At 42.0% G+C, this 13,513-nt stretch overlaps 1 protein-coding gene across 3 annotated transcripts in view; it reads left to right on the top strand.

Annotated features, from left to right (window-relative positions):
• Positions 1–13,513, top strand: part of SLC12A1 (solute carrier family 12 member 1) — an 83,410-nt gene that overhangs the window by 58,550 nt on the left and 11,347 nt on the right. For all 3 annotated transcript variants that reach the window (XM_008705930.2, XM_040620657.1, XM_040620658.1), the window contains exons 20-23: positions 7,501–7,644; positions 10,452–10,583; positions 10,822–10,933; positions 12,721–12,807. In XM_008705930.2, the coding sequence (XP_008704152.2) occupies positions 7,501–7,644; positions 10,452–10,583; positions 10,822–10,933; positions 12,721–12,807 (475 nt within the window). The remainder of the gene's footprint in view (positions 1–7,500; positions 7,645–10,451; positions 10,584–10,821; positions 10,934–12,720; positions 12,808–13,513) is intronic.

Below are 13,513 nucleotides of genomic sequence, written 5' to 3'. Positions count from 1 at the left end.
GTTCAGCAGAAAGGAAAAGCCTGCAAGAGATCTGAGAGTGCCGGTGCCTGACGGTCCAGATTCTATTTGGCCATGTAGGGTTGACTTCGTCATAACAGAAGGCAGTGTGAGAGGATTCGGTGAACTTCCTGATGCAGCCAATCTGGTGTGTTGTAAGGGAGCAGAAAGAAGACGAAATTGGAGATCAAGTGTTTACATAGGCTAGAGAACCACTGTGTGATATGTATACTCCGTGATTATGTAGGAAGAGCTTAAGAAATAAGACTGAGAGTCTATCCAGTGCAAAACCGTAGCAAAGAGGATACTCTGGTGCCTTCAGGCTTCCTTTTTTATGCCCCTATTCTCTTTTATGGACATTTTACATCTCCAGATGGATATTCTAATTCCCACTCAGTGTTCATGATTCATTTATAGTTCTTTCCAGTAGAACTCAATACGTTAGCAGCAACAACAGCTAGCATTTTTTTAAACTAGGCTCCATGCCCAGCGTGGGGTTAAACTCACAACCCCAGGATCAATAGTCGTACGCTCTGCGCCCAGCCAGGAGCCCTTAATCATTTTTGAGCATTTTTATGTGCCATGTATATGCTTCATTTTCACATATAACACTTGTCATCCCAACTACCCTATAGAGAAAGCACTATCTTTGTCCTCATTTTACAGCTAATAAATTGAGGTTTACCCAAGATTCACAAGGGTAGCAATTGGTAGAAGTAAGATTCAGACCTATGTCTGTTTGAAACCAACATTCTATCCTGTAAGAAGGAGATCTAGAGAGGACAATGACTAAGGTAAGGAGAGCCAATGGTGAAATCTGAGATATGGGAGTGAAACAATTCCTTTGTGTGTGTTGGGGGGGGGGGTGCCTGTCTATGATAAGACAGACATGACGTTAAGGACAATTACAAAAATCGAATATTAAGAGACCTGTTCTGTTGCTAACTTTCTACATTTTGCTTTAACTTGTTTGCCTTTTGTGCTATAATGTTTTCCCATCTAAAAAATGAGAATACAAAATACAGTTTGCACTTCGATTATACGTTTGCTTTATATGTTATGTTGATCTCTTCGAGCCGAGAGATGTGGTGTAGCTGGAAAATACTGCTCCCACCTTTACTGCTCCTTCCGCCAAAATGCACCATCAATTCAGTCCTGTAAGGCAATACAGCAAGCAAATTTCGTAGTATTTCTGAAAGAATCCTGGCAGTGAACTGCATCCCCTTTTAATTTCCCAAGGGATGTATCCAATTTATATCAACTTGGATGTTTGAAATCTTTCTGATTCTTAGTCAAGAAAGGGAAAATAGAGTTGGATGCTAATAAAATAATTATAAGTACCGATTATCTAGGGTAAACAAAAAGACAGTGTTATACAAATACATGAAGAATGTGCAGGAGAACAACAGCATAATGATAGAAATGAACTTTATGCCACGTTTCCATGCATTGTTTTGAAGTTTCTGTAATTCATGGCGCCACCCTCATATTAGATTTTGAACTGGAAGAAATAAGCTTGTGTTTCATTATATTATACCGTAAGATAGGGCTTAATAAGAGCCTGATAAATCTTACGTATTGCATTACACTATGTTAATGATTATCATCATAGCTTTTCCAACACAGGCACCACAGTGTCATCACAGATTATAATTTAAAGGAAATATTAGCAATTCAGAGTGCCCATATACTGTAGTTAATAAAGCAGTGAATAGAAATCAGCTTTATAGGTAATTTACCACCTAATGACAATTATTTCTATGCTGTGTCACAGGCTTACGTGAGGAGAATAACTTTTGTATATAAATAAGATCGATGCTCGTAACATTCTAACTTGTGTACCGCAGCGACTCTTCCAATACCGATGGCTGATAGTTTCTCTTAATAAATTAATTTATTGCCTGACAACACCAAAAATGCACTATTTCATATTGTTCACTTCCCAGAGGTACTTAGCAAGTTTGCCAACTACAACAAAGAGTCCAAATTGTACTGGTAGGAATAAAGTGATGAAACGTGATCTGCAATATATTGCGGTCAAGTGTTCCATGTAAGTACTACACGATTTATGACCATCTCAGAGCACGGGGATTCTGGTGGCTCTGATGGAGTGGCTTAGCAAAATAAAGACAGATGGCAGTGTAGTAAATAATTACTTGATTGGAAGACGACCACTGCAGGATGGCTTCCTGCCTTCAATTTAGCCAGCCTTCACCTAGGGTAAGTCACATTGATTCATGTAAGCATTTACAGCTTTGAGCTGATTGACCCAGGAAAGAATCATAATTTAATAATTAATAAAGAGAAAGGTTGCTGTGAAATGGGAGGGGACACGATTCCTTGGTGGGTTTCCCTGCTCCCTCTTCTGCGGTCAGATAATTGACTGCTCTCCATCCTTGGGATTCAAAGTGAATCGTAATGCCTATTTCTAAAAAACATCTTCAAAAAAAAAAAAAAAAAAGACCGGGGATAGAACATTTGAGGCAATCTTGATAAGTAAGTTGAATTTCAAACTATGGTCACTCCAGTTGGTTACCATACAATCAGTTTATAAAACACTGGAGAATGGGGAACGGTTCTTCAAGTGGTTTTGGTATTTGTATGAAGAAGGCTCAGGGTTCTTACCATGAGAACTGTTTGAGGGTACGTCTGAAGAATTGGTTAGAAACCCACTCAACTGAGAGAACAGAAAGGTCTAAGCTTTTTCTTCCCCCATGAGAACTTCAGGGATTCCCTTACTCTCGGAATGAGAGACAGGCAGGGCTTTTGTTCTCTCTCTCCCTCTCTCTTTCTAGCACTGTGGTTTTGTAAATCAGGATAGACTATAGAATTATCTGCTATGGAAGCTTCAAGTTCCCACCTGAGGCCCAGGTGGTGGATCTTTCCAGGGGAAGGATCCCTTCCCTTGCCTCTCATTCTTCTGCTCAGTCCTGCCTGTCCTACCTTCCGTCACATTCCATCTTGCTTTGTACCATCAGCCCCTTTTAGGACCTCTTTTTATAATTCTGTATACGGCATTAATCCTGCTTCTTTTCAACACTGTCTTTTTACGCCCCCCTCCACGCGGTACTTTACACGTGCTCATCCCTGACAACTATCCTTTTGTTTTCCTTTCTTTAGAGAGATACTTTCAAATGCATTGAACTGTGTTGAATAGCACTGACTTGTTCTTTAATTCCGACAGACTGTTCTTGAGTGTTTGTCATGGTGGTAGGCACGAGTAGGGAGGCGTGGGCGCAACTAAGAATGTGAGAAGTCTAAGCATAGGCTCTGAAATCGGTCAGACCTGGTTTCAAATTCCAGCTCGAAGCTTTTTGGCTGTGTAGCCTTAGTCAAATTACTCATCTTCTCTGTTTCACTTTTCACATTTTCGGATGGAAATCGTTATAGCACCTAGCTCACAGATTTACTGTCTTGGATTAAAGGATATTATGGCCACAAAATGTTTGGCATTGTCCGTGACACAAAAGAAACCCCCGACAAATGGGGGGCAATGAAATATGACAGAAGCTACCCTCCAGGAATTTGCAGTCCAGAGGGCGTAAAGTAAACATGTGTCTTAAAACTCTATTCCCTACACAGGTGTAGTTACTGGAATAAAGGTTGAAGCAGAGTATCATGGAAACGTAAAGCCATATAAAAATTTCTCCATTTGGGAAATTGGGGGATGGCTTCTTCAAAAACATGCAGAGTGTGTATTTCTTCAGCAGGCAGATATTGGCAGTCAGAGCATATCGCTGAGGAAGGATGGTAACAAGGGAGATGCTAGAATTGGAAGCAGGAGCTTGCATCCCCAGCTGTGCAAACTTGAATGGTCTGAGCCCATTTCCTTCTCAGTAAAATGGGGAGAATGCCGCCAGCTCTGCCTGGATCCCAGGACTGGCGTTGGGATCAAATAAGATCTTTGTGGAAAGGGCTTTGTGAATCCGGAACATCACACGTGCAGTTGCGATGGAATGAGTAATTGTTACGGTCAGCCTCGTGGAAATAGGCTGATGCCTATCCATCCTTACTCCCTGGGCTCACCGCCTTGTGGCCAGTGGTATGCTTTTGCAAGTCGGCTAGCCAGTACTCTAGTTGAAAGAAATGTTTTGACGAAGTCTACTCTGGACTCGTATGCATACAGAGGCGAGCAGTACACCAGATAGATCATTCAGAACAGATCATCAGGCTGTCACTTCTGCTTAGCACTTAGGAAACGATAGATGGCACAGGAGGAGGCCTTAGATCACCCACAAAGTGTATAATTATGAATTAGCTCTAATAAGAATTTGCAAAATCACGGTGCAAGGCATGAGACCACTGGGTGGATGTGAAAATCCAAGATGGCCAAGCAAGCAGATCTTAGCCCATGGAACAGACCTCTCTCTGCTGGCCTCCGTCTGTTGTCTTTGAGGGGACTGCTGAATCTTTCACATTCCGGTGAAGTCTGGTTTTGTCTCTGGGGCCTGGGATTTTGCAGTCTGCTCTGTCCAGGATGGGCTGTGTACATACCTTTGAGCAAATAGTTGGAGTAGCTCCCGGCTCACTCAGCCAGCTGACTCTGTGTCAAAGGAGGATTTATCTTTTTTCCTCCTTTGTCCAAACTCGAGGACAAAGAACGTGGCAACTAGCGCCTCATCACGGGGTGTGCGGGAGCCTGCCAAAAAAGGAAAGCAAAAGAGGCCCTTCCCCAGCGTGGCCCTTGCCACTGCCCCCCCCAAAGAAGCTGGCAAATATACATCTTCCGGACGACCGCAAACAGGAGGTTACCCCACAGCTGGACCCCTGCCGCATCCCAAACAGTCGATAATAGCTCGGGGCCATCCCCCGGGGCCAGTGATATCTCCGAGGCGGTTGCTGCCCTGGGACAGCCTGTCATCAGTACCTGTGTCTTGAGGGTCCTCCCGTTAAAATGACATGTGGGAGGAGCCATCATTCGGGGGAGCTAACATTACACCGTATGCCCGAGAGTGTTTAGGTTCGCCTGACGATGAAGTGTTGGAGGTTAATGGAACAACCCTGAGAGAAGAGTAACGAGCAGAAAGCAAAATGTCTTCAGAGTGGGAAGCGTGCAGGGTCTGGAGCGAAGCCGGCCTCTTTGCATTTGAACCCTGTTATTTTGTGGGTGACCTCAGACAAATTACTTAACCTTTCTGAGCCTCAGTTTCTTCACCTACAAAAGGAGAGTAATAATAGTAACTCTTTCGGAGTCCTTTGGGAAGGAATAATATGCAGCACAGTCCCGGGCACCCAGAGAGTGTGCAATAAATAGTAACTGCTAAAATAACTCCCAGGCTTCTCAGAATACTCGGTTGGCTTTGCATGACTAAGCCCGTTTCCAGGGGCTGCATAAATACACTGCCTATAGGACACGCTCGTTGCTTTGTTCTTTAAGGCGCCGCAAAGCACCGTGCAGAAACTGTTGTTTGTTCTTTTTGCAAAGCTGGGAGAGTTGGAAAGGGGAAGGGTTACAATTTTCCATTTCACAGATAGGAAATCAGAGGCATAGGAAAAGTAAATGACTCGCTTCGTGTCGCACAAAGCCCGCCGCAGAGCTGTCATCGGTCACGACCTCCCCTGCAATGCAGCCTGTGTTCACCTTTCGAAAGTCAGGGGTAAGCCACTCCTGTCTGAGCTTTAATGCCATCAGTCTAATTTCTCAGATTTTCTATAGTTGCTGATCTGGAGAACCTTTGAAGCTTTGGGGAAATCACATGGGTGATTTGACCTTAAATCTCATGCCACTGGCAAAAGATTAATTGCTAAGACCTGGAAAGAGGCCAGACAATTCTGTGGAGCTGAATAACAGCACCGTCTAGGGATGTGACTGTCCTGACAGATTTAGTTAGTACATAATTGATAAATCTAGAGTTTGCATAGCTTCGCTTCCCAGATAGATAAGGCAACAGGCTCCAAGGGCTGACATTTACAGAAGCCCTACCAGTGTTTTGTAACACTGAAGCTAGGTTTTCTACTCTGTTCCTCAGAACATTGCTCGTTTTCTAAGTCTCTGTTCCCAGCAAGCAAAAAGATGAGGGGATCTAACAAGAGGCCACCTTGCCCACTGTAAGCAAGAATGCCTATCATTCTTGAGCACTGTCCCCTGACTGCTTTCAAAGTCTTACTCACCCTGATCCAATGTGGGTTGACGTCAGAGAGGGATGCAAGGTGTTACATAGCAGTTAGGAATTTTTCGTCACAATCAGAATCCAGAAAAGCTAAAAGACAGCCAGATGCAACACCAAAGCTTGGATAGTGGGTCTCAGGGCCTGGACAGGAAGCTGCACGGCCTGACTCTTGCCCCAGACTTGAGTGTCGTGAGACCCTTCTTAGCAATTTGAACTCCGACAGGCACACAGAAACCTCAACTTTTCTTTCTTTCACTTTGGTCACTCATTCCAGAAAGTATGTTGCTTATCAGAAAGAATTGTTGGGGCGCCTGGGTGGCCCAGTCGGTCAAGCGTTTAACTTTTGATTTCAGCTCAGGTCGTGGTCTCAGGGTCGTGAGGGCTCTGCGCTGGGTGTGAAGCCTGTCTAAGATTCTCTCCTTGTGTTCTCTCTCTCTCAAAAAAAAAAAAAAAAAAGAATTATTAGTGGACGTTTTTCACTGTAATTTCTATTCGGAGCCCATACAGCTTCATATAAGGTTTGGTGACCTTTCCGTAATTATTGCTGTCTAGTTTTATGCTGCAATTCAGGAGGCATTGTCGTGTGCCTGATACGTACCCGGTGTACTTTGGTAATTTTGGCACTTCCGCTTGTCAGATATCCAACCCAGTAGTTTAGGTCAGCAAATCAGTGGCGTGCAGTGCTCGAGATCTCATGTACAGAGGATCTGGCTTTTTAGGTTTTGCCGGAAGTGAAGGAAGATATCATTAAATAGACTCCCTTACCTTCGCAAATAAAAACCGAGTGACTTCATGGATTATGACAACACACAGAGCTACTTTCCTGAGCTAGTTATTACTTTCCGAATACAATTTGCTGATATTTATTACTTTTTAATAACCATTTGGAAAAAATCATACGATGTATAATAATTTTATTGCATAGACACCACTTTTTTTAATTTTATTTTTATTTTAATCTTAGTTAACATACGGTGCAATATTGGTTTCTGGAGTAGAAGTGGTTCATCACCTATGTACAACACCCAGTGCTCATCCAAAGTGCCCTCCTTAATACCCATCACCCATCCAGCCCATCCCCCACGCACGTCCCTCCATCAACCCTCGGTTTGTTCTCTATCATTAAGAGTCTTCTATGGTTTGTTTCCTTCTCTCCTTTTCCCCCCCTTCCTATATGCTCATCTGTTTTCATTCTTAAAGTTCACATGTGAGTGAGATCATATGGTATTTGTCTTTCTCTGACTGACTTATTTCACTTAGTATAATACACTCTAGCTCCATCCACGTTGTTGCAAATGCGACACCATTTTTTATATTAAAATAGTTTATAAGGTTGCTCCCAGAAACTTGGTCACTCTGAGTTAATTAAGTGATTTTTGTCTTCCTGCATTAGATGAATTAGAGAAATTGGAACAGGAAAGGCTGGCTTTGGAAGCCACTCTCAAAGATAACGAATGTGAAGAAGGAAGTCGTGGCATCCGAGGCTTATTTAAAAAAGCTAGCAAGTTGAACATTACTAAGCCAGCTCCTAAGAAAGGTAAGTACTTTTAAAATTCACAAGAAAGTTACAAAATGAGCCATTGCTTGAGTATCGATAGGGATCAGAAGTCAGCATCTAAGATGTTGGGAGCATTGTGTTAATGAAGGACTGAAAGACGCTTCTTTCAAGAAAGTAGCACAGATGAAATGTATAAGTTATTTATCAGTAACAATAAGCCTTTTGTGCCATCTCACTGTAAAAACTTAATTTTAAAATAATAGTATTTGGTATGGGAGTCCTATAATGCTTACACCGATTTGAGTGCCATAAAATGGACATTTCTTAGTTAAGATGGAAAGGAGATAGAAATTTAAGAACCAATACCCAAATGGATTTATCTACACACACACACACACACACACACACACACACACACACCTTAATGCCCCTTACAGACATTTCAGGAGACGAAAAGTTGACTAGGACAGGTAAATGAGAACCCTAATTTTGAAAAAGCATCTATCTTTAACATGAACCAGAATCCTGGGCTTGGAGCTTCACGGATGCTAATTACCCGTAGATTTCAGCTGAGTGGTACACTTACGTTTGAATATCCAGTATGCACCCCAGGAATGGGAGAGAATGAGAGCTTTTTATAAAACTTGTAAACAAATGATTCAAACGTCTGACTTTTTTTGAAAATTGAAAATTGCTTTCTTTCCAAAACACCGCAGGTTTTTTAATGAGGTCCACAACGACCTCTGCTGGTAGAAAATTAGAATGTTAACATACACAAATAATCCTATGCTTATTGAAGTCACTTGGTGTGAGCCCCAGAAAAGATCATTCCTCTGGGACGGTCTTCAAGTCAAACAGCAAGATCCAAAATGAGACTTAGCAGGCTTCTGGTCTAGTTTAATGGGACCCAACCTTTCAAAGAGGTCCTTCAGTGAGGCTCTCTAACACCTTGGGAAAGTTTTGGTTCTGTTTGTTTTCCTACTGTAGTCCAAGGACAAAGCTTCACCTGCAATACAATATTTTTACGTATTTCCATAGACTAACATGAAATATAAACACTGCCCCTCTTCAAATACTAGAAGTACCCTCGGGTTCCTGGAATATTCCATGGGCTATAGGATAGCCTATTAAGAGTCCCCCACCTTAACATGACATTGTCTAGGAAAATGATGTGTTTGAATCTAAAGTTGGAGGTACACCAGGACCTTCAGGGTGTAAATATTAGAATAAGACCATCTGGATGCTAACTGTCTTCTTTCCTTTTCAATTATTTGGTTTATTCATGAGAAATGTTAACTATTCATTGAATCTGCTCTACCAGTCAATCATTCAATGTTAGTTACAGTCTGGAAAAGCAATGGAAAATTCAGAAGTCATAGCGCAATACTGTTCTTTAGCTGATGAGGGAGGACGGAAGCATGAGTGTTCTTATTAATGAAAAGAGACTTATTATTTATTCTGGAAGCCTGTTTCTGTATGACAAATCTTTTGGCAAAAGTCAAACACGTCTCATTGCTCACAAAAGCAAAATGATGTTACGTTTTATTTCCAACACCTCAAATTTCAAATGCAGCCCTAAAGGAGGCCCCTTCACCGCTCTGGGGTTTCACTGGTTGACAACTCTTCGGAGTTCTAGATCAGGACAAACCCCACCTCCAGGCACTAATGCCTGAGTCCTCTGGGAGCTTTGATTTGCATGTAAGTGGGGGCAGGGTTTGGTCCATTTTGTAAAGATATTTACTTTCTCCCTCAGCAGTCCTGGGGAGATAGAAGCCATGTAAGATAATCGCTTCAGAACCGACAGGCCCTAAACATGGCAACGGCAAAAGACAGAACAAAGCATCTTCAGAACCTCTCAGATCAGAGAGGAAGGTCTGAAGCAGCTGTCAGCTCTACTCTAAGCACTTTGCTGACACCATCTCTTTGAAATGGAGCAATGAAGTCACAACTTTAAAAGGTGTGGAAATGAGAAATATCGACGGTGTAGCAAAGAAAACCTCTACTGGCAAAAAGGAGCCAGGGTCCTGCTCAAACACTGGCCTAGTTCCCTAATATACTCTCACTGGACCCTTGATAGCGTGGAAAGTGCATTTTAAAAAAAAACAACCAAGTGCTTTCTGTGCACCCTTATCTCTACCTCAAGTAAAGGAATTTTGTCTCTCCCTATTTCCTGGCTTTTCCATCTCATTCACAGAGATTCAAAGAGCTCAGTGGCTTTCCCTTCTCTTACAAGGCTCCTTGAAAACAGAAAAGCAAGCCAAGCTGACATTAGGCTGACATTAGGACCAAAGGGTCATAGAGTCAAGATGCATCTGGTCCCTAGCCACCTTTATAATCCAGACATTCATGGAATTTACACCAATTGCACTCAAATGAATGCTCTAATGAAGAAATACTTCTGATTCTATTGCTTATCTCTAGAAAACCAATCACCACACTTTCTACTTTCAAGTAAATTTGAAAATAGGATTAAGTTGCGTTATAGCTGGAATTTTGAAAAATGAGGATATCTTGGCTATTCTGTCAGGTCGTTTAGCATTTTTACCTGCCGAGATAATAACCCCGCCCCGAGATTACTGGAGACCTGAAAATAGTCTATTGCTTTGTCATGACAACTGTAATCATGAAATCAGTATCAAATTCTTTTGAGCTATTAAAGGTGATCTAATTCACTGTGGGACTTGACCTTTATCACCCCTTTTCCTAGCTCACTGTTTGCCCATAAAGATGAAAAAGCTTACAGATTCATGACCCTTCCTCTATTTTCCGGAGTAGATTTATTGGCACGTTCTTCTGTTTCTTTCCTCAAAAGACAAGTAGGTCTACCACGTTTTCTTTCGTTACAGACAGCAGCATGAACACAATCCAGTCGATGCATGTGGGGGAGTTCAACCAGAAGCTGGTAGAAGCCAGCACCCAATTTAAACGGAAGCAAGGAAAAGGCACAATTGATGTGTGGTGGTTGTTTGACGATGGAGGTAAAGACAGTTCCAGAATGTACACTGGGGAGCAGAATCACTATGTTGATCGAGTTAACAAACTGCGGGGGAAGGTACATGAAAATGATATCAGTTGAAGGAGAATATTTCTGTGTCTTCCCAAGATTTTTAATTATTTAGGAGCAATGAATGTGGGAATGAATAAAGATGTAAAGCTATTCGTTTCCTTTCAGCAGGATCTATTCATTCTTTCTGTCATAATTTATTCTCTTTTCAGGGTTAACACTCCTTATCCCCTATATCTTGACTCTCAGAAAAAAGTGGAAAGACTGTAAATTAAGAATCTATGTTGGAGGGAAGATCAACCGCATTGAAGAAGAAAAAATTGCGTAAGTAACTCATCCCTCCTGTGTTAGAGGACTTTGGATGTCTGCTGCTTTAATGCTTTAATTTTAGGAACTTCAAGTGTTTTTGAGACCCAAGAGATTTAAAGACAAAACCGCCATGAGGGGCCTCATGTTTCCTTGGTTTTCTGGTCATTAAATTATCTGCGTACTTCTTGTAAGCACTGTCTTCACGTCCCTTGATCCCCTGCCACAAATGCTTTCGAAAAGGAATTTGACACAGAAACCCCATCTCAAGTCTTGAACGGGACTATCATTATCTTGTATAATGTTTGCTTTGATTTGACCAGTGAATGGATCCAAGAAAGGAAAAGCCCGAAGGAATTTGTGTCCAGTAGCTTCCCTGGGCTGGGTCAAACCTGTTGATTTGTGGTGGGCATTCTAGCACAGTACACTTAAAAAATAGGACCAGGAGACTGAACCTGGTCCTTGTCCCAGCCCTGCCCTCAACGAGCTGCGGGACTTTGCAACAGTCACCACGGCCCAGACCTGGGTCTCCAGTTTCTCATCTGTAGCCTGGAACAGTTTAAATGGATGACGGTTGAACACTCTTATAATTAAAAAAATAAATCAGTCTCCAGAGTGTAAATTTGCATCTTAGTCATTGATTTAGTCATGGAGAGCCTGATGTGCAGTTGTGGAAGCAGCAAGCACGTTAGGAATGCCGTGCAGCCAAAGGTCTCTGGTGGAAATCTGGAGAGCGACCTTCAGCAGCCCTGGGTCCCTCATGGCAGGCCTAAGTCCCAAGCCCTTCCAGAAATCACAAAATAATGACAGGCTTTTACTCTGTAATTTTTCACATTTTCCCTTCCATCTGGGAGGATTATAATACACACACACACATTATATTATATATATTCATATATAATATAAACTGTATGTATTAAATATATATATATATTTAATTCACCTTAAAGAGAGTCCTATTATAATGGAAACTAACATGATGGCTATAATAATTTATATTTTCTTAAAGCCTCCAGTAACTTACTGGGGCAAGTGATGAAATTTAAAAGCGGTTCGTGGATTAGATGATAGCATGGCATCAATGTTAAATTTCCTGATTTCAAAAAGTGTACTTTGTTCGTATACGAGAGTGTTCGTATTCTTAGGAAATACTGAAGTATTTATAGGTAAAGGGGCCTGACAGCTGCAGCTGGGCAGGGGGTAGGTGAGTAGAAAGCAAGAAGGAAAGAAGGAAGATGTCGATAGACGCTGCTGTGTAGAAAGAGAAAAAGGTGTTACGTTAAATGGGGCAAGGTATGAACAATTGGTGAGTCTGGGATTTGTGTGTGTGTGTGTGTGTGTGTGTGTGTGTGTGTGTGTGTGCTGTCCTTGCAATTTCTCTGTAACTTTGAAATTGTATCAAAAATTTCAGTTGCCAGGGAAAGAACCTCCAATATGTAATGATATATCATAATTATTGGTTTGTCAGTACGTTGTCGGTAACTGTAAAAATTCTCAACAAGATCGTAGTCAATAATATGAAAACTGGTTCTCTTTTCCCCCAAATGGTAAGGAAGCATGTACAGCTCTATATTATCTTCCCTGGAATGTGAATGCGGAAGCGGCTTTGCTCTTCCTAGGGTCTGCACCTGCATGAATTTGTCTTTGCCTTCAGTGGAATAGCTTGGTCCGCATTTAGTATACGGTGAAGGACATTGAACTAAACATAGCCTTTGTCTGAATGTGAAGCTGAAATAAGTCGTGAACTCTTTGCCTGAAAATAGTTACATATGCAATGATGAAGTATCTCTCTCTTATATTTCCAGAATGGCTTCTCTTCTGAGCAAGTTTAGGATAAAATTTGCAGATATCCATATCATTGGTGACATCAACATTAAGCCAAACAAAGAGAGGTATGAAGCATTAACAAGATCCATTGTTTGCCCCTGGTACTCTCTCATTTTCTTTTGTGCTGATTATTAAAGGGTAAAAATGTTATCTATCGACTGCAGTGACCTCCTAATAAGATATAATAAAAAGGGACTTCGAATAACCATGCAGAACGATCGAATAAATTATAATGGAAGGAAACGGTTTTACGGTAAAGCTGAGCCTGAGAGGGGAGAATTGTTGAAACACAGGCTAGTCAGCATGGTAGGATTGCCTGTCTTGTTCTTGGCTTGTATGGTGGCCAGAGCAGACTGTTCTGGACTGGGCACTCAGGGCAAGTTTTCTTTATTTAAAGTGACTGCTGGGGTGGCTGGGTGGCGCGGTCGGTTAAGCGTCCGCTCTTGATTTCAGCTCAGGTCATGATCTCAGGGTTGTGAGATTGAGCCCCGCCCTGTGCTTGTTCAGCAGGGAGTCTACTTGACATTTTTCTTTGTCTCCTTCTCTCTCTCGGCCCGTCCCCTCCCTCTAAAATAAATAAATAAATCTTAAAAATTTTTTATTTTTTAAAGTCACTGGTGGTGCGTCCTCTGGATGGGGAGCTGTGATAGGGAAGCTAGAAACAGAGTGAGTCTTCCTGGCACAATGACAGAACCGACCCTCCATGGCCATTTTCACTTTTAGGCACTAAAGACCCAACACTTAGAGCTATGGAATTTGGGGCGGGGGGGG

Source organism: Ursus maritimus, unplaced genomic scaffold (assembly GCF_017311325.1).
Source record: "Ursus maritimus isolate PB19 unplaced genomic scaffold, ASM1731132v1 scaffold_35, whole genome shotgun sequence".
Lineage (NCBI taxonomy): Eukaryota > Metazoa > Chordata > Mammalia > Carnivora > Ursidae > Ursus > Ursus maritimus.
This window is presented reverse-complemented; position numbering and strand designations above follow the sequence as displayed.